Source organism: Actinia tenebrosa, unplaced genomic scaffold, assembly GCF_029948245.1.
Source record: "Actinia tenebrosa isolate PJP-AT-01 unplaced genomic scaffold, QUT_ActTen_1.0 PGA_scaffold3__52_contigs__length_22856419, whole genome shotgun sequence".
Lineage (NCBI taxonomy): Eukaryota > Metazoa > Cnidaria > Anthozoa > Actiniaria > Actiniidae > Actinia > Actinia tenebrosa.
In genome coordinates this window covers 13,368,918-13,390,604 of record NW_028292580.1, presented here as the reverse complement: position 1 = coordinate 13,390,604, position 21,687 = coordinate 13,368,918, and the positions used below count along the sequence as shown (strand labels likewise).

At 38.1% G+C, this 21,687-nt stretch overlaps 2 protein-coding genes across 4 annotated transcripts; both read right to left on the bottom strand.

Annotated features, from left to right (window-relative positions):
- Positions 1–495: 495 nt before the first annotated feature.
- LOC116296163 (uncharacterized) lies at positions 496–6,756 on the bottom strand. 2 transcript variants are annotated; one of them, XM_031704132.2, is made up of 12 exons: positions 6,684–6,756; positions 5,983–6,075; positions 5,212–5,496; positions 4,874–5,026; positions 4,404–4,577; positions 3,621–3,794; positions 3,441–3,548; positions 3,152–3,360; positions 2,906–3,068; positions 1,603–2,303; positions 1,388–1,487; positions 496–1,201 (listed from the first exon to the last, which is right to left on the bottom strand). In XM_031704132.2, exons 2-12 carry the CDS (start codon positions 6,050–6,052, stop codon positions 654–656), a joined length of 2,685 nt encoding a protein of 894 aa, XP_031559992.2. In that variant the 5' UTR covers positions 6,053–6,075; positions 6,684–6,756; the 3' UTR covers positions 496–653. The 2 variants fall into 2 exon arrangements, with proteins under 2 accessions (XP_031559992.2, XP_031559994.2); XM_031704134.2 differs by lacking the exon at positions 4,404–4,577.
- A 5,010-nt stretch (positions 6,757–11,766) lies between these two features.
- LOC116296164 (uncharacterized) lies at positions 11,767–21,155 on the bottom strand. Of its 2 annotated transcripts, XM_089035605.1 has the most exons (15): positions 21,090–21,155; positions 20,433–20,527; positions 19,615–19,899; positions 18,441–18,593; positions 17,299–17,472; positions 16,347–16,517; positions 16,045–16,215; positions 15,744–15,914; positions 15,411–15,584; positions 15,219–15,326; positions 14,924–15,132; positions 14,617–14,779; positions 12,861–13,561; positions 12,664–12,763; positions 11,767–12,470 (listed from the first exon to the last, which is right to left on the bottom strand). In XM_089035605.1, the coding sequence occupies exons 2-15, from the start codon at positions 20,500–20,502 to the stop codon at positions 11,923–11,925; spliced, it is 3,198 nt and encodes a 1,065-aa protein (XP_088891731.1). In that variant the 5' UTR covers positions 20,503–20,527; positions 21,090–21,155; the 3' UTR covers positions 11,767–11,922. The 2 variants fall into 2 exon arrangements, with proteins under 2 accessions (XP_088891731.1, XP_088891732.1); XM_089035606.1 differs by lacking the exon at positions 17,299–17,472.
- Between the last annotated feature and the right edge of the window lie 532 nt (positions 21,156–21,687).

The window sequence follows — 21,687 nt, the reverse complement described above, 5'->3', positions numbered from 1 at the left end:
AAACAAAACGTTTTCCTAATTCCAGTAAAATGTTATTGATTAAAAGTATTGCTTCTGAGTAACATCTTTCTAATACATAATCCAGCTAGCTAAAAGCTTAAGTCAGCAATATCGTTTTGTACTTCTTCAGTTTTACTTAACCATCAAATGAGCTAAAAGATTCAGCTTGATGTCACTGCTGGATGCCAAAATATGAACCTTCACAACATTTACCAATTCGAGTGCCTGATGGAGCATTCACAGATAGACAGAAATATACCCTGGACGTCTATTTGTTACAAGTAAAGAACTTCTTCCGACAGTGACTCCTACGTTTGACGGAGCCACAGATGCGCTCATAGTAAAAGCATCCAATCATCCATGCATCCGTCCATCCGACAATTTATCCGCCCGTCCATTCCACCTTTTTTTCCGTCAAAATCATTCAGAATGCCCTGACGAGCGTTTGCAAAACACCCTCAATATTTAGCAATTATTACAACACAAACTATCAAATGCTTTCAATTACTCTTTATTGTTTCTTTAACCTATAATCATGATGACTTGACTTGATCCGCTTCTTACCACTTATACTATTTATATTTTGCTTTTTATCCCCTAATTGAAACAAACTTACTATCCGTTTCATTATCCATACTCATTGAATTATTTAGTTAGTTAACCATCAAATTGGCTAAAAGATTCAGCTTGATGTGACGGTGGCGGGCAAGAATATTAACTTTGACAACTGTACCAGATGGGATTACTCGTGGAGCATGTAGAGAGATAGAAACAACCCCTGGTCTTCCCTTTTTCACCTTTATGAAACGTTTGAAAGAGATTCTTACATTTCGTGGAACTACGGATACACCCACTCTGAACCTCTTGGATCCATGACCTGCATAATCTATTACAGCTCTGAAAAATGATTTTCTACCTCTTCTGATGGTCAGGAGACTCTTGTCGATCTTAGAGCGGATGATGGCTGTTTTTGGTTTGATCTCTTGACTCGACAGTCTCTGGAATGCGTTGCCGTCGTGTGTCTTGCCCGACAAGCGGATCTTAAAGGATTTAGCAGAAGGGAGGTCGAAGGCAGCGGTGTCATCTTTGAACGTCAAATCCTTGATTCTTACTCCGTGTTCGTTGACGAGATCGGCTTTCAATGCCGCCATGTTAAGACGTGAAATATGTGGCAGAAGAAGTTTCACCGTTGCCTTTTCCCCTGTAAAAAGTGGGGTTAGTATAATAATTTTGATTCGTAGTAGATTTAGTTTATTTGCCTGCAAGCATTTACATCAATTCGGCTCAAATAGCTCAAGCTAGCTTACTCATTGGAAAATAACAGGTGTTTTCTACTACCAGTAATATAATGTCACATGATGCTCACTTTTCAGCTTTTGACACTTACCAATTAATGGATTGGATATTGGAACAACCATTCCAGACGGTTTCAGAGTCCTGACAAACATCTGGTCAAACTCAATGTTGGAAACAGCACTGGCCTTGATCTAAGTAGAAAACGGATATTAAAAACCATTAATTAGCCTGGGCTTTTCATTGAGTTTAGTTCAAGCATCTTGGCAATTATATGCATGTATAAAACTGCTTAATAGGAATAAGTACCTCGTAGGACAGACCACGCACACCGGCTGGGACAGACAATCTCCAGGTTCCCGTTGTTGGATTCTTGATTAACCAAAGCTTTCCTTTGTTCATATTTAAAGTATGAGCTACGTTTCTACCTCTGGAATCAACAAGCTTTACGCCATTCCATTTGGATTGTGCGGAGATAGAAACGATAAGGTTTGCAACGCTTTCGTCAACTGGAAAAGCTACATCACGCGACGCTCGTTCCCAAAGGCCGATGAGATCCCTTTTGCCTCTTGTGCTTCTGCTTCCTCCTGACGAAATAATGGTAGAACCGTCCAGGTCGGTTTTGACAAGGGCATCGGCACTACTGATAGCTGAAGCACTCTTGAAAAATAGACCCAAACCTCCGGTATCTTCCATTATGGCCTTGTAATCAGCATTGTTTTCTGGATGACCACAACCCTTAGTACTGAAGAAAAAGTTTACAGGCATCATGTAGTCCAGGGCATATCCAATGGCGTTATCTCTATTGTAATCTCCTCTGGCCTTGGGAGGTGCATCAGTGAAGACATACATGGGAGAACTTGGTAATGGATCTCCAACTTTGATAGCATTGATAATTCCATTAAAAGCCAGCTCGTTACAGTCACCTCCCCCCCTAGCTCGAAGGCCATTGATAGCTCTTATAAAGTCTGCACGTTTCTCATATGAGTATTTTTTGACAGGTCCGGAGCCTGTAATAAGGAAAGTATTTCGTTAAAAATCATATATATATATATCATTTTTTTAGAACACTAACACATTTAGGAATAAAAGGTGGCGTAGCAAAAGCACTAAAACAGTATTCCTTTTACCTCTGGGGTGGGACTCGGGTTTGATTCCCAGAATCGTCAAATGTTAGAAAATTTTGTTAGGTCTCTCCATTGATTCTGAGATATTTCTCTGGGTTTTTAGTTTTCCTCCATCCGCAAAAGCTAACACGCTAAAATTCCAATTTCGATCAGCCCAAAGCTTTTTGTCATTCTTACAGCTAATCTGCTATTTGTTTATTGTTTATTTTGTGTTTTGCTATTTCATTATTTTACGAGGCTTGTACGCAATTTCCTAGTACGAGCTACTTCTATTCAATTAAAGTAAGATACCTCATCATTTGAGCATGCGGGGATGGCGAGTGTGCTAATAATTGGTGACTGGATGATTAGTTCGCAAGACTGAAACAAGGGACGGGCACACGTCGCGTGATATGATTTCTCATCCATATATGTAATGTTTGAGCATGGTGCGGCACATGTGAGGTTTGAAAAACTACCGAATTGTGCTCTAGTTCAAACTTTACCTGGATCGTTGTATGGAGAAAGAATAAAATCCACTTTTCCTTTTCTCTTGTGCCTAGCTATGGCTCGTGCAATGGCTTTGGCTTGGTGGATTTCTTGTCCCATACTTCCAGTGGTGTCAATGACAAATACGAGAGAAACATCTCCATCCACGGCTAGGAAATCCTAAATAATACAAAAGGAGCTGTTTAGGAATTAGCTTTTCGCAGAGGAAGCAAGGCCAGAATTAATCCTCTTTAATCAGTTACCCTGAATTTATCTTCTCCCAGAGCGTCTTTGATCTCTTTGATAATCTTATCACCAGTACCACGACAATCTTCTTGCTTTTGCAGGATGAATCCCATCATGGTTCGTGCGTAAGTGTATCCCTTGTGATCCATTGCTTTCTTTATCCTATCGATCATCTCATTCTTGTTAACTTTAACATTCTTTGGAATACCTTTAGCTGCTCCCATGCCTAATCAAATTAAACAAATTCCAAATTGATTAACCAATTGTATTCTAATGTATGGATGGATAAGAATTAAAAGTTCTCACCTTTGACAACTTGGAAGATAGCTCCCACTAAATGGTTATTAACCTCTACGCTTCCTTTAGGCAGAGCATCAAGAACATACTTGACAATATCATCAACGCTACAAGGTTCTGCGGTAAAACAAAATCAGTGTAACCTTGAGCAAATGAATAATATAAGAAAAGTTGTAGACAGTCACTCACTTGGTGCACATTTGTTTTTGTTGCACTTTCGTGCCTCTTCAGCAAGACCAGAGCATGGTTTTCCACCATGGGAAGGTGGCGGGTTGGTGCAGGTGCGAGTTCTCTTCTGCGTTCCTCCTCCGCATTTCTTGCTACACGAAGACCAGGCCGAGTAAGGACTCCATCCACCATCAACTGCCATTTAACATTTGGAATTAAATCGTTATTATAGACATGACTTCATACACCGATCCGCTTTACTATAGGTTTTCACTTATCAGAAAAGCCGTGACCATCTCGAGCACGCTTTTATAAGGATTTAAAGGATTTGTTCTAAGACTTTCTTTTGAAGTATTTTTCTTTGTTTTGGCTTTTTTTTAAAATTTCTGTTCTTACTAAAAGCAATCAGAATCCTCTCACTCAATGGACTTTTCAAAAATATTTTAATACTAGGAGGAGCTAACATGAAAATCAAAAAGAAATGACTCAAAATGCTTGATATAATTCACAAACCTGAACAAGGGTTAGAGTTACAGGATTGTGTTACTTCTGCAGATCCTGAACAAGGTTTTACACCAAGGGAAGGTGATGGGTTGGTGCAAGTACGAGTTCTCTTCTGTACCCCTCCACCGCATGTGTTACTACACATTTTATATTGTTCATATAAAAAAATAATTTATTCTTAATCCTTTTGAAATTGAAGTGTTTGCGAAGTTCTTTTACCACCTAAACATTTGTTGGCAAAAACGTTGGTTATCTAGTATTAAGAAGTATTAAGAACTGTTTGACAATTAAGTCACAAACCTGGACAAGGCTCAGAATGACATTCACGGGTCTCTTTTGCTAGACCAGAACATGGTTTTCCACCATGGGCAGGTGCAGGGTTGGTACATGTACGAGTTCTCTCCTGTGTTCCCGATCCACCACAGGTCTTACTACAAGTAGACCAGGCTGAGTAGGCACTCCATCCACCATCAACTAGATTAGAAAATAAAAGGAAAAAGATGGAACTTATTGTAGTTTTTAATATTATCGTTATTATTATAGATCATCGGCATGATCAGCATCGTCTTCATCGCACACCATCGTGAATCATCATAATTTCATCACAATCATCATCATCAATATCATCCAGCAATATCTTCAGCCATTTTACAAAATAAACGAACAATATTAGAATTCAAAGGCAATATTGATTTTAGAGTTCATCACTACTTAGCAAATGGAAGTAGTATATTATGACGGAAAATTTCAAAGAGAAAGTCTCACAATACCTGGACAAGGCTTAGCAGCTGAGCAAGGCTTGGTTACTATTGATTTTGTAATCTTCACGTTGTACGATGGACAATTGGGACGAGTGTCTTTGGAAAGTATAAGTTTATATTTGACACCTTCGCCGCACTCCTTTGCACTACACTCGGTCCATTCTAAAACACAAGAAAACGTTTAATATTCCGCAGTTCTTATTAAATAAACGTTTAGAAAATGTATTTTGCATATTCGTGCGATATCTGTTTACTCTTGAAATCTAACGTGGAATTCCCTCGTTTGTTTCCTTTTTTTCCCTCGTGAATTTCGCTATAGAATTGCAATCTCTACAGTAGATATTTACCATCTTTCCGCCGGTACATGAAGTTAGACCATGTGGTTCCGATGCCAAATTTGCCTTGGACTTTACAGTTGTCCTTGCAGCCATGCTTGTCGTACGTCGCATAAGCTTCTTTGGATCCCCAGCATTCTTTAAAGTACTGAACACCAAAGTAATCATAACCTCGTTTCTCGGCTTCTTTTCGGCATTCTTCGAAGATGTGTTTATAGTCACTGGATACTACACTTTTGAAGTAATGAGGCATTGCTCGGTCGCGGTCATCTGCGTAGCAACCAAGCGGCTCCCACTCTGTACAAGAGGAAAAAAGTGATCTGTTAAGCAAAATATCTAAGACTAGTGTTGACTAGTAAAAACTGAACAGGCGCGCCCTCTCCCACTTTTTGAGAAATAAAATTTCAAATTAACCCGGCCCCATTCGTAATAAGTATGCTAAACTACTCACAATTATAAAACTAAATCATATTTAAAAATAAGAGAAGCACAACGCATACCAGCAGATGTGCGCTTTCATTTTCATATTAGCCCCTCCCCCCCCCCCCCGCCCCAATAAAAATTATGCTCCTAAATCCTTGCGAAGCAAAAACAAAAACAAAAACAAAAATGGTTTTCAGTAATAAAAAATCACTTTGAAAATAAACGTTTATTATTTTTCAACCGTAGTTAGTGTAAAACAGAGAGAGAGAGAGAGAGAGAGAGAGAGAGAGGGGGGGGAGGGGAGGGTGGGGATAGATATTTAGTAGACATATAAAGACGCCACGAAACAAGTAAGCTTACCAGCTGCATTGGCGGCATGCACTGCTACAAGAACAACCAATACGACCCACATTTTATGTTGGACCATCATGATGGAGGAGACAGGCAAAGTAGCTAAATGGAACAAAGTAAGTACGGAATATCAGTTGATCATAGATTAATATCAGTTTTTAACAAGCACAAATAAGATGCAAAATGAAATGTTTTCTTTCTTAAATGAGTCGCACATGATAAAAAATGAATTAACGGGCTTTTCTTTATCAACTATATATACTACATTTGGGTGTGTAAACACTCTCTCTTCACACCTGAACTGAAAGCTAGCGATTCCGGCCCTGTTTCGCATCTAATTCCTTACTATGTTTCGTAACATTCGTCCTCCCCCTTATTTTTAGGGACCTTTTTCTTAACTTTCCTGTCTAAATTTCTTAGTGTTCTTTATTTTTATAACTCATTACCACGGCCCAGGATTTTAGTCTCCGTAACAAAAACTTTACTGTGAGAACTTTGATGATATGTGGAGCTAGATTTTGATTAGCTTTGCAACACAATGTTCTTTTATGAAAGATGTTCTCGCAACAAGACGATTCTCTGATAATGGGTCGTTGAGCAGAAAACTTTGGGAACAAATTCGAAGTAAAAGAAACAATACAGTATTGAAAGGCTACGAAGATGAAACCTACGCGTACAACAAAATCTTCAAAGATATGACCATAGCTTACCTTAACTCCGTTTGTTGCAAGACGTTTGGTTAGTAGATTCACTACCTAATCATTCCTGCATTTAAAGCCATGGTGAAAAAAAAAAACTTACTGAAATGTGGCAGACAAATGACTGGTAATGGCGTGGTGCATGGTTATTCATGATTAAGACAGCAGTAAAACAATCATTGCGTTACAGCAGTTTTTTCCTATGGAATTCAAACTTGTCTTGTCTACAAGGATTACGAGGCAGCTACTTTTATTTTCACAGGACAGTAAACTACTGAAACAATTTATAATGGTAATTTTTCCGTGATCAGAGTTTTATATTCTTGGATATTTTAGCGAATTCGTTGAGCTTGTGAGACATAGCAACGGTAGCTTAGCTAACGGGGTCGGAAACATGAATTGATGATAAAACGCAATTATCATTCTTTGTAGACCCTACTGTTGTATGGATATAGTGATATTGTCTCCTTTACTATTTACGTACCGTCTAATTTATGATCAATTTTTGTCGAAAATAAAGTACTTTTCTCGGTCGTATTATTGTAAAGAAGGCGAAAAAAGAAGAAGAAGACTGAGAAGAAAAGGAAAAAGAAAAAGAGAAGGAGTAGAAGGAAAACGAGAAGGAGAAGGAGAAATCGAAAGGGAGAGAAAATCTACAAAATTCATCATTGAAATCGCATGAAAGAATTAGTCTAAGAAAGCGTACTAATGGAAACAGGAAAATCAAGCAGAACGAGAGTAGAATATATTTTTAATATAATTCCCCTTTATATTGTCGCTTAGTGTAGAAAAATCTAGAAGTATGTTTTCAAGTGATGCAACTTAACTTTCACATTACACCCAATAATAGATTCCGCCAGTGAGTGCGGGGTGTGATGCGGGAAGAGTGATCATGTCGGCTCTTTAGAAATAAGCTTTTTAAGAGTTTGGGTGACTGCCATCCGAAAGGGGGTGTAATGAAAAGTAAGAACGGTAAAAGTAAGCAAATTGACTGAACAGAGGTATTATTCTAGAGTCGAACTATTCCCTGAGAAAATACTCAGAAAGTAAGGAATTGAAATAAGACTGCGATGTGTTTTTTTTTAAAGGACAACGATAGGAAACATATAGTTTTTACTGCACGAAGTTTCGGTGTCATCATGACTCTGATTATCAAGTAAAAACTATATGTTTCCTATCGCTGTCCTTTCTAGTATTATGCTTCTCCAAGCAACTACTTATCAAGGTGTTTTTAAAAAATGATTTTATGTTTCGAATTCATATTCCCGTCTTGTTGATACTTAAGGTGGCTCGATGGGGTTTTCTTGCGCGGTACCTTCCAACTTCAAATCGCAAATACGCCAACACTAGCAATTCATTGGGGAAAAATATCTTGTGGAGGTTTTATGGAAATACGAATATTTCGAAGAAGCATGTTTTTACAGAAATCGGAATTAATATAAAACTGCTATTAAGTATTGGTGCGTTTGCTTTACGACTCATTTTCTCCATTTTTTTGACAAGTTTCTAAATCGCACTTGAGATCTTGGAGGATGAGTACTTTGCTCAAGGTTCAGAAAATTTAAAGAAAATCTGTGAGAGCACTTTCGAGAAATTTGACCTTGAAGTTTTGAAGCATAGAAATAAAAGCAAAAATAAAACATTCCAGTAACGTCGTGGAAAACGTATTTACTCGTCAAGAAAACCCCAGAGCTAACTTGACTGAACCTTTAATTCATTACCTATTTTCAAATTAATCACAGATCTTATTTTTTGTATCGTATCTTTAATTTATCAATTTATAATATCACTCATGTCTGCCGTCTAAAAGGGAAAAGGGTGTACATATGAGGTGAATTTCAGTCCAAGATGTTAAAAAATGTCATTGCAAGCTAGTTTAAAATTTCGATTAAACATGAACCCAAGGAATACAATTCCGAAATATAGGTTCATCAAATGTCGAGAATCAAAAATGTTATTAACATTTATAATACAATTAAAGTGTTATTTCCTTAATTTTAACGAAAACGCGCAAAAAAACTTTGGAAATAGAAATGAGCGAAAACATTAAGATAGAATTCTTTTCGTATTCAAGCAGTGAGCGCCATAAAACTATTTTCTTGAAGAAAGGCTGTTGCACAAGGCTAAAATCTTGTTATTCAGAAAGTTTAACTTGTTTGGAAGTAGAGATGACCGATGAAAGTGGAATCAAAGTGTTAACGGCCCAAAGCAAACATTTTATTCGAAAATGAGGTTTAGGCTTTCATTTGCTTATTTCCCATATATTTTCTATTAAAAAAGGCCTGACAAAGTAACAACACAAATGCAACAAAGCATCTTTGTACAATTGAAAATACCGCTTCAAACAAGCATTTTATCATAGTGCATCAGTTTCTAACTGTTTAAAAAAAGTTTAGAGTGTTAACCCAAAACGAAAATAACATAGCAAAGACTGCCTTTATAACATCGGCGGAAGTTACGAAAACAGAGGTTCCATTCACCAGCATATATACTTTTCTCAGTTTCTATTTAATGTATTAAGACGCTATTAAAGCCAAGTTGTGAACGATACTCTTAGAATTCCTGATCTTCTTGTCTGAGCAATAGCACTTGAATATGGATGGTTGCTAACTCGTCTTCTTTAAACGCAGTGCACGGGTCGGGTAGCTTGTTCCAAGCCCTGCGGTCGCCACATGTGAATTGAGTTTGTTTGATGTGTTGTTCTCTCCCATGCTACAAGGGTTTTCTCCGGTTTCCTCCCTCCGTGAATATCAACATGTGAGTTGAGCGTTGTGTGCATAGAGCATTGAATGTAGTAGTAGTGTGTGTGAGCAGAGGAGGGTGATCAAGGCGCGTGGAGCATTGTGGGTTAAAAGTTTCATTACGCTTCATTTGCGTTTGACCTGTGCGAACATCTCCTGGCGAGAAAGTATTATGAATGCCAAATCTGTCTCACCGTTTTGGTGTGGATTTTCTTGCTGTTGGTGATTTCCTATATGCTATCTACAATGCGTAGACTTTCAATTTCTACATACTTGTACAGACGTGAAGTCTCTGCCATTTATGTCGATAAAACTAGTCGGGGGCCACGTTAGCTTCACTGACAACCCTCGCGAACGAAGGATTGTTTTGTTTCCTGACTGCCAAAAAATCCGAGAACTAAATGAGGAAAGGTGGCCTTTGACCATAAGGGCTGTTACTTGCTACAAAATAGTGCTAAGTAGTGGATATTTAATTTGATTTTAATTTAATATTTAATTTGCGATTGATTAAGTATTAATAGAACATCGAGCATCCAATCAACCAATCGCTTGACATCACATACCCGGCGACTAAGATGACAAGCCTTGAATCGATTTTTCTCTTCAAAAAAATATCTCTTAAAACTATATATTCATTTCATTACCAACATTCATTTTTAATAATTTCTTGTCAAGCTGAGGCTCTTATCCTTGAAACTTTTTTGCTTGGAATAATTATAAAGCGTTCTTGTTGTTTTGGGGACAATATTAAAGCTAAAGTCGAATGTTTATGGATTTCGCACATCTTTTAAAGGTTATATGATAACTGAAACTTTGCATTGTAAATTTAATAGTTTAGTTTCCATTATAATGGTGCTGTTGACTTGACTTTTCGCCAACTATCTCAAAATCTAGACCTAAACTTTGAAAGCGATTTATTAGTCTTTGTAGACCAAATTTTTGGTTATATTATGGGGAAGTTTAAAGAAATTCTATGAAGCCGTTTTTGAGTAGCTTAATTACTCAGGATAAACTAACAAGACCCTGGGGTAGACTGGGATACCTGGAAGGCACTGTTACTAGCTGAGCCTCTAGGAATCTAAAGCTGAAGTGAAAATAATAAGTTGTTAACTTTAAGGGACGGTGGTAGCGATCTATATACAGTGACAGCCATTTTGGTTAAAAAATTCGTTTCATAAAATCAAAATCATCGCGAAGCTATCCATTTTGCAGTCCAAGTCCCAGCTCCATCGATTCGAGTCCGAGTTTTGGCATACGGTCCCTCTCTCCTCATCTCTCCTCCCTAAGCCCCCCCCCCCCTCCCCCCTCCCAAAACCCACAAGGAACGCCTGGCTACGCAGGCTACATACGTTATTATGTCATCGGTCTTCCTATGTAACGCCGGGATGCTCAAAGCCAGAGCGTAAACAGGGTTGCCTGGATTTTTGCGTATAGAAACCGTGTTGCATTAGGCGTTGCGTTATGCATGTCACGCCACAAGCTTTTAATTTCTACAACGGACTTCCTTTATTTATATTTATGTCAGTGTCTTTAATTTGGGTCAGCAAAGCTTCATCGAGTTTTTGACCAATTTTGATAGGGATCAAACCCGTGGAATCGGTTCACCCTGAAACCCTTGATTTTCTTGTAAGGCAGGCCGATTTTTCTTTAATATTACTTCGAAAATGCTATACTTTTTGTTATTCGGTAATTTGTTTTAAATTTATTTTCAGTCATTGATTTCTGAATAGATAACTAGCTAAAAACTAGTGTGAGACGCGTCGGTGTTTCTAATGAAACAGTAAGGACAAAAAGATAAATTATACACCGTCAAAAAATGAAAAAACTTACTGACGTTTCGGACGCTAGTCCTTCGTTGGAGTAAAAGAAATCATTGTGTAAAGCCAGCTGGCTGTCATAAACATATGCTTGTCGCAAAAGGAATATTTCCCTTAAGACGGGTGTTCTCTGCATGATATTGAAATAATTACAATGTTCTGCCTTTTTTAGGCTATAAAATAAACAGTTTTGCATTACGTATGTCACACTATTTGTAAATTTGATCTTGCGCCATGACACAATAAGAACAAATATACCAATGTTCTCAGTCAGAATCACCAATTAATTTTCTTATCTTTTTACCATCCTTTGTTATTATATTATTTGCTGAGGTGGCTGTTTATTTTCCTTGTCAGAAAATGCAGAAATTGCGCAATAGTAAAAGTCTTCACGGGACCACCCACTATAAAACATATCGTCTCTTTTAAACAGAAACCAAAAACTTGTGACGTCATCTTTTCTCAATATCTTCATTCAGAAATCAATGCCATTACACCAAAGCATATTTTAGCGATCATTACAATGAAAAACGTCAATTGCTTTCTGCTGGTTTTTAATTTTGCTTCAGTCTACAATTATGACTTTACTTGATCCATATCTTATTACTAATACAATTTATATCTTGCTTTTTTAACTCTAATCGAAACATATTAAATACTTGTTTGGTTATCCATACGCATTGACTTATTTAGTTATTTAACCATCAAATGAGCCAAAAGATTCAGCTTGATGTCTCCGCTAGAGGCAATAATATGAACTTTGGCAACTGTACCAACTGGGGTTCCTGCAGGAGCAGTCAGATAGGCAAAAACGTACCCTGGGCGTGCATTTGTCACTCTTACGGAACTTCTGACAGAGAGTTTCAAATTTGATGGAACTACGGATGCCTTCACTGAAAACGTCTTGGATCCACTACCTGCATAGTCAATTGCAGCACGGAAAGATGATCTTACCCCTCGTTTGATGGTCAGGAGACTCTGGTGGATCTGAGTGCGGATGATTGCGGTTTGGGGTTTGACCTCTTCACGCGACAGTCTCTGGAATGCGTTGCCGTCGTGTGTCTTACCGGACAGGCGGATCCTAAAGGCTCTAACAGAAGGGAGGTCGAAGGTGGCGGTATCATCTTTGAACGTCAAATCCTTGATGCTCACTCCGTGTTCGTTGACAAGATCAGCTTTTAATGACGCCATGTTAAGACTTGAAATATGTGGCAGGAGAAGTTTCAAGGTTGCCTTTTCCCCTGTAAAGACGGGGTTAGTATAGTTAGCATGGTAATTTTGATTTGTAGTAATTTAGTTTATTTGCCTGCATGCATTTACATCAATTCGGCTCAAATAGCTCAAGCTAGCTTACTCATTGGAAAATAACAGGTGTTTTCTACTACCAGTAATATAATGTCACATGATGCTCACTTTTCAGCTTTTGACACTTACCAATTAATGGATTGGATATTGGAACAACCATTCCAGACGGTTTCAGAGTCCTGACAAACATCTGGTCAAACTCAATGTTGGACAAAGCGCTGGCTTTAATCTGAGTAGGAAACAAATATGAAAAAGCTAGCTAAAATCCCAGCTAAGACACCTGACCAATATATGCATGCATGAAACCATTTAATAGGAATAAGTACCTCGTACGACAGACCACGCACACCCGCTGGGACAGACAATCTCCAGGTTCCCTTTGTTGGATTCTTGATTAACCAAAGCTTTCCTTGGTTCATATCTAAAGTATGAGCTACGTTTCCACCTCTGGAATCAACAAGCTTTACGTTATTCCAGTACGATTGTGCGGAGATGGAGACAATCAGGTTTGCAACGCTTTCGTCGACTGGAAAAGCAACATCACTTGATCCTCTTTCCCAAAGGCCGAAGAGATCCCTTTTGCCTCTTGCGCTACTGCTTCCTCCAGATGAAATGATAGTAGAACCATCCAGGTCGGCTTTGACAAGGGCATCGGCACTACTGATAGCTGAAGCACTCTTGAAAAATAAACTCAAACCTCCGGTATCTTCCATTATGGCCTTGTAATCAGCATTGTTTCCTGGATTACCACAACCCATGGTACTGAAGAAAAAGTGTACAGGCATCATGTAGTCCAGGGCATATCCAATGGCGTTATCTCTATTGTAATCTCCTCTGGCCTTGGGAGGTGCATCAGTGAAGACATACATGGGAGAACTTGGTAGTGGATCTCCAACCTTGATAGCATTGATAATTCCATTGAATGTCAACTCATTGCAGTCACCTCCCCCATGAGCATAGAGGCCGTTGATAGCTTTCTCAAAGTTTGAACGAGTTTCATAAGTATATTTCGTAACAGGTCCAGAACCTTTAGTGAAATAAGTTTTATAGGTTAAAAATCTTAAATATAGCAAATCTTCAAAATTTTGGCACATTTGAGAATCGAGGGTAGCGTAGCGGTAGTTCACTTCAAAACGCATTGCTCTTTTTAAAACATGTTTGCTTTTTTATCAATTGTTAATATTCAGTCCTTTAAAAGGCTTCTATACGCAGCTTGCTAGCACCAGCCACTTCCACACAATAGAGCAGCCTTCGTATGATTGCGGAAAGCTCGGTGCCTTATTATGCGAGCCTCGCAGTGACCGTGGTTTTTTCTAGAGTTTTGATTGGCTGATTTTTTTCTCCTGCAATGTGATTAGTCTGGCAGTACCTTTAATTTGGCGTGACCATAATTGATACGGATGGAGTGTAAATACTAGCGTAATGTTATTGATCTGGCGTATGCCTTGCCGTGTCAAAATCGCGTTCGTGCAGCGAGCTTAATATTTCATAGCCATACGTAAACTGCTCTAAAAATAAGATATTTCCTCATCTGAGCACAACCACAGCATGGACACTAGGTCCTCACCTCCCTGCATATTACCACTTATCCCTCTTTTAAGTTATGAAAGGGGCTGATAATTATAATAATAATAACTTTAATATTTATACCGCGCATATTTAATATTTCATATGCATATGCTCACATGCGGGCTCACCTGCGAATGGTGATTTTCTTAAAGGTAGGTGAATGATCGAGTAGATTTTCATAAGACTGTGAACACGGAATGGTCAAGGCGCGTGGTATCAATTCTCATCATCGTGTTGGGTAAAAGATCACGCGCGGATTTGATTAAAATATAGATCTAACACGAGCTTCTCCCGTAAAGCCTCAGTGGCCGAGCGGTTGAGATCTCGTCTAGCAAACGAGAGGCCAGTGTTTCAGTCCCACTCGATGTATACGCTCGATGTAGCATACACTTAACATATAATTCTCATCCTGTTATAATGTTAGAGGACCCCACCGCACCGTACAGTACAACACATATATTGTGATGGTTTGAAAATATACCAAACATTTGCTCTAGTTTGAACTAGCTTTACCTGGATCGTTGTATGGAGAAAGGATATAATCGACTTTTCCTTTTCTTTTGTAATTTGCGATGGCTCGTGCAATGGCTTTGGCTTGGTGGATTTCTTCCTTCATACTTCCAGTGGTGTCAATGACAAATACGAGAGAAACATCTCCATCCACGGCTAGAAAATCCTAATTTAACAAGAAAGAGTTTAAGAGTTTCTTTGTTCTTGGGAGTCATGATTTCACTACTTTTTTGAAAGAGTTGATTAAGAATTAGCTTTTCTTAGAGGAAAAGGAAGCAATAGCCAAAAGTAGTCGTCTTTATCTGATCACCTTAAATTTATCTTCTCCCAGAGCGTCTTTGATCTCTTTGATAATCTTATCACCAGTACCATGACAATCTTCTTGCTTTTGCAGGATGAATCCCATCATGGTTCGTGCGTAAGTGTATCCCTTGTGATCCATTGCTTTCTTTATCCTTTCTATCATCTCATCTTTGTCAACCTTAACATTCTTTGGAATACCTCCAGCTGCTCCCATGCCTAAACAAAATGAATCAATTTCGAAATATATTAGTTTACAAACTGTATTCTAAGTAGACAGATAAAAATTAAAAGAAAGGTCTCACCTTTGACAACTTGGAAGAGAGCTCCCACTAAATGGTTATTAACCTCCACGCTTCCTTTCGGCATGACATCAAGGACATACTGGACAATATCATCAACGCTACAAGGTTCTGCGGTAAAACAAAATTGTAAAATTGAACAAATGAATAATAACAGTCTAGTGGAATTAATAATAATAAGTGAAGATCACTCACTTGGTGCACATTTGTTCACGTTGCATTTTCGTGTCTCTTCGGCAAGACCTGAACATGGTTTTCCACCATGGGAAGGTGGTGGTTTGGTGCAAGTGCGAGTTCTCTTTTGCGTTCCTCCACCGCATTTCTTGCTGCACGAAGACCAAGCCGAGTAGGCACTCCATCCTCCATTGACTGATGATTAGAAAATTATTTATATAAAGCACATTAATTAAAGCATTTTGTTCATGTATCACAACTTCTGAATTTATATTTGACTTGTTTGGTGGTTCCCGTGTACAAAAAATTTAATATATTCCTACTTATAGATAAGTTACTAAAAACGTTGCCAACCTGAACATGGTTTTGCGTTGCATTTTCTTGTTATTTCAGAAGGACCAGAACATGGTTTTCCACCATGGGAAGGTGGTGGTTTGGTGCAAGTGCGAGTTCTCTTTTGCGTTCCTCCACCGCATTTCTTGCTGCACGAAGACCAAGCCGAGTAGGCACTCCATCCTCCATTGACTGATGATTAGAAAATTATTTATATAAAGCACATTAATTCAAGCATTTGTTCATGTTGTTTGGTGTTTTTTTTGCATAAAAAAGTCTAATATATCCCTACACAGTTATAGATAAATTAGTGACTAAAGACCTGAACACGATTTTGCGTTGCATTTTCGTGTCTCTTCAGCAAGACCAGAACATGGTTTTCCGCCATGGGAAGGTGGTGGTTTGGTGCAAGTACGAGTTCTCTTTTGCGTTCCTCCACCGCATTTCTTGCTGCATGTGGACCAGGCTGAATAAGGACTCCATCCACCATCAACTGATAATTAGAAATATAATTACATAAATCACATTAATTCAAGCATTTGTTCATGTTGTTTGGTGTTTTTTTTTGCATAAAAAAGTCTAATATATCCGTACTCAGTTATAGATAAATTAGTGACTAAAAACCTGAACACGGTTTTGCGTTGCATTTTCGTGTCTCTTCAGCAAGACCAGAACATGGTTTTCCGCCATGGGAAGGTGGTGGTTTGGTGCAAGTACGAGTTCTCTTTTGCGTTCCTCCACCGCATTTCTTGCTGCATGTGGACCAGGCTGAATAAGGACTCCATCCACCATCAACTGTCGTTTACAAAAGTATTCAAATAAATTATTAGTATTAGGCAAAATTATTTTGAGCACTAGTTGCTTTAAATCTTGTATTTGATGACTTCTGACTCCATACACGGTGTCGTTTTACTAGGTACATTTTCATGATCAAAAAAATTTTGACCACCATGAGAACGCTTCGATAAGGATTTGCCAGATAAGAGAGATTATACATACAACCAACAGTGGTAGCTACTGAACCAGCTGTAGTGGTTATGGGGGATTCTGGTAAGGTGAAGCAGGAGAAGTCCTAGCAGGAAAGCTCTTTGGATACTCAAACTATATATTCCACTCCTGGACTACAATAGATGATACTGAAACGGCTGGTGTGGTGGCGGTGGTGGCATCGTAACACAAATTGGTTTTCTAATCACAGCGTTCAGGATCAACGACCGTACCCGATCAAGTTCAGGATTCGGAATAAAAAAGGAGGCGCTGAATACATAGTTTATCTATTCATGAGCCAGGGTCTATTTTCTGTGTGCACCACATTCAGTCTGGATGACTGAGTGTATAGCTCCTGAACAGACTAGCTAAAGACTAACTAATAACTTGTTCCATGTAATGACTACGCCGGATATAATTTAAATTTGCAGCGGATATACCATTTTATAAAATGATAGATACTGGATGACGATAAGGATTTGAAGCGGTGATTTTCCCCGAGATTTGGAGTTCCATATACACATATACATGTTTTGGCAATAAAAGTTGAATAATTAAATTCGATAAATTTAACGAGTAAGTCACAAACCTGGACAAGGCTCAGAATGACATTCACGGGTCTCTTTTGCTAGACCAGAACATGGTTTTCCACCATGGGCAGGTGCAGGGTTGGTACATGTACGAGTTCTCTCCTGTGTTCCCGATCCACCACAGGTCTTACTACAAGTGGACCAGGTTGAGTAGGCACTCCATCCACCATCAACTAGATTAGAGTAGAAGAAAAAATATAATCGATCTCATCAGTTAATCATTATTGATAACATCAACATCATCATCCCCATCAATACATCATCATTATTTTTATCATCATCATTATCGTCATCTTCATCGTACATTATCATCATCATCATTGATATCATCAGCTCATCACCATCATAATTATCATCATCTTATCACCTTCATTGACATCATGCATCATCTTAGCTGCATTAATATTATGCATCATCCTTATCATCATCATCACATTACCATCATCACCAGGTCATCATCATCATCATCATCATAGATAGATAGATAGATAGATAGATAGATAGATAACTATGTTTAACGTCAATTCGTACAATGTGCCAAAGACTCCTTATAAACACATTCAAGCTGATATGAAGTCTAATATAAAAATATATGAATACGAATATTATGCACTATAGATACAAGGTAGATATCTAAGGTATATTGATATTATGTAAATAAATAATTTATTCATAGTGAATATGTAAAGGTGTGAAAAAGATATGTTGGATATAAACACCACACACATCCACCACGAATGCACAGGACTCCCATACAGCCACCACATCATCATCATTATTACCCTCCTTCTCCTCCTCCTCCTCCTCCTCATCATCGCCACCACCACCGTCATGTTTTACCTCATCACTACCATCAGCCATTTTACACACACAGGAAAATTGAAGAACATTAAAAAATGAATATCGATCTTAGAGTTCATCAGTAATCAGGAAAGATAAGAAGAGATAACTAGCCAAAAACTAGTATGAGCTGCGTCGGTGTTTCTAATGAAACAGAATGATAAAAGGGTAAATTATACATCGTGAAAAGATGAAAAAACTTGCTAACGTTTCGGACGCTAGCCCTAGTTTGCTAATCAGCAAACGGAACTAGCATATAGTATTATAACGGAAATTTTCAAAGAAAAAAATATCACAATACCTGGACATGGCTTAGCAGCTGAGCAAGGCTTGGTTTCTGTTGATATTTTAATCTTCACGTTGTACGATGGACAATTGGGACGAGTGTCTTTGGAAAGTATGAGCTTATGTTGGACACCTTCGCCGCACTTTTTTGCACTACATTCGGTCCAATCTAAAACAAAAACAAAAAATTGCTAATGTTTATAATATATATGGGAAATAACACGCGGACTGATTGACTAGCTATTTCATTGTGAATATACGACCGCCAATAATGTATATAGCTCTTTTGCATGGCAGTACAGAGACACCCGCGCTTCAAAATTGCTGATAAGGGGGCTTTCAATTATTAGGGAATGGTGGTGGGGTCGGAAAAATCGTTGGGGGGTTAAGTTGTTTTGAGAAAGTAGTTAGGGGGCTACCACATATTAAGGGGGCTTGGGAACTATTGCAGGATGATGAAGGCGAGAGGGGGGGGGGGGGGGGGGATCGTTGCCTCTACCATGGATGGGGTTCGTCATGTTTGTAAAGCTTTTTATGTGATTTCGACAACCCCCTCTCCCCCTATGTGCTAATAAATAAAAGCCCCGCTCTAAACAGTATTTGACAGGTGAATCTAGTTGCAGCATAGTTAATGGAGCGGAATGGTTGGGAAACCTATTGTTCTAGGTTTTTGTTCGACTTTATCCATTGTTATATGACGTTGACCCTGAGAAGGAAACGTTGCTCCGTACGTTTGTTCATAGTATTCGGAAATATAGAAGTTTTTAACCCTAAAAAACGTTCTAAAATACTTGTTATTTGTTAATTAATCCTATATGATTAATACAAATTGTTTATTGAAAAGGAAATTGCCCTTTTTAATGCTTTCTTATTTATCATCTAGTAGCTTAACTGTATCTGCGCGGAAATATTTATTCGCATGGTTTATGGTCATCGAATGAAATCAAAATGTTCATACATGAAAATAATAAGGAAATGAGTATTTTCAGCCATACTTGCTTTGGTACATTGTGCAGGGTCAGTATCACGTGATCGTACGGTTCAACATCAAACGCAAAACACTAGCTTTATTCTATAGAGATTTCAAACCATTCCACTCCATTAACTATGTCCCGAGCTAAAGTATTTTATATCATTTAATCATAATCCTAGTTAAAGCTGAGAACTATATTACTACAGTAGATATTTACCATCTTTTCGGTGGTACATGAAGTTAGACCAGTGAGTTCCAATGCCATATTCGCCTTGGACTTTACAGTTGTCCTTGCAGCCATGCTTGTCGTACGTCTTATGAGCTTGTTTGGATCCCCAGCATTCTTTAAAGTACTGAACACCAAAGTAATCATAACCTTGTTTCTCGGCTTCTTTTCTGCATTCTTCGAAGATGTGTTTATAGTCACTGGATGCTACACTTTTGAAGTAATGAGGCATTGCTCGGTCGCGGTCATCTGCGTAGCAACCAAGCGGCTCCCACTCTGTACAAGCGGAAAAAAGTGATCTGTTAAAGGGGCACTTGGATGAAAATCAATGAAAATTGTAAATGACTTGAAATTTGGTAAAATTTATCTATATGGCCCAGATAGTAGCAAAGCAACATGTTTTCCTTCACAGTCAAAAGTGGTGGATAAAATCATTAATTCTATTCAGCTTCTAAATTGTGAGTAAATGACGTCATTTACTCAACCCTATTGTTCTTTTCACTTTTAAACCAGAATTTCTCATCTGCAAGTGGCTCCCAGGCTAAAATCTTCACTAATCATGTTTACATAGTCATAATTGAGTCATATTATCCTCAAGTACCTTAAATTATTTGGATTTTCAAAAATTGGGGCGTTTTCATTCAAGTGCCCCTTTAAGCAAAGTATGTCTTGAAATGAAATACAGAAGGACAAACAAACGCATTAAACACGTTAATAAGACCCGTATAATGTTAGAGAGAGAGAGAGAGAGAGAGAGAGAGAGAGAGAGAGAGAGAGAGATAAAGACACCACGAAACAAGTAAGCTTACCAGCTGCATTGGCGGCATGCACTGCTACAAGAACAACCAATACGACCCACATCTTATGTTGGACCATCATGATAGAGTATAGACAGCCAAAGTAACTAAATGGAACAAGGAAAGTATGGAATATCAGTTGATCATAGATTAATATCAAATAAAAAATGAAAAGATGAATTAACGAGCTTTTAAGATATATTTACTGACTAAGCACGCATACCATTATGGGGAGCTCAAGTGCAGGTACACTTACACCATCAACTGAAATTAAAGCTAGACAAGCTAGGGAATTCCAGTCCAGCTTTTTCTTGCTATAGTTTCCGCCCTAAAATTTTCTTTCCTGCCTCTTTTTTTCAGGAACGACTATGTGATTTACTTTCTCGCTATATTTTTTTTCCGTTTTAAAACTTTACGAATAATCTACTAAGTACTTCGATGACATAAAACCGATTGTGTAGCACTTGCGGGTGTGGTTGTTTTTTTCACTAAAGATGTTCTCGCAGTAAGATAATTCCTCGACTATGGGTTCAAGTGTTCAAAAAAACTTGGGTACCAAACCGTAGTTGATTTTTTTTAACTGGGCGGGAAACTAGAAATCAGTAGAATAAACTATAGAGATAAACATACGTTCAACAAAATCTTCGAAGATCGATGATCACAACTTACCTATGCTCCGTGCGTTGCAAGGTGATGGCTCCGTATACAACGGCTATTTATTCCTGTATTTATAGTCACTATAAAAATAATTACGTCAAATGTGTCACTCATATGACATTGCAGGGTGTCTTCCTTCTTTGTTCAAGTTATTAACGCTATTTATTAATATGTTTTCAGCTGATAATGATTTTAAGCCTGAAATATCTTGGCATTTTGATTTTACAAGTACTATACTGCTGGCATTGATCTCGTAATCTTTGACTTGTTGTAATAGAAGTGAAAAATAAGAGCTCGCACATTTACGAATTTCGTTCTTGTTTCTCATTTCTTAATTAGTGCAGTTGGAAGTGAAATTAAAAAGTCACGCTATTTTAATTATTAGTTACCGTTATTAGCCATCAAACGCAATTTTCATTCTTGGTAGATCCTACCGTTGCATGGATAGTGATAGTATTTCAGATAGTATCTAAGAAGAAGAAGAAGAAGAAGAAGAAGAAGAAGAAGAAGAAGAAGAAGAAGAAGAAGAAGAAGAAGAAGAAGAAGAAGAAGAAGGAAGAAGAAGAAGAAGAAGAGGAATAGGAATAGGAATAGGAAGAGAAAGAAGATG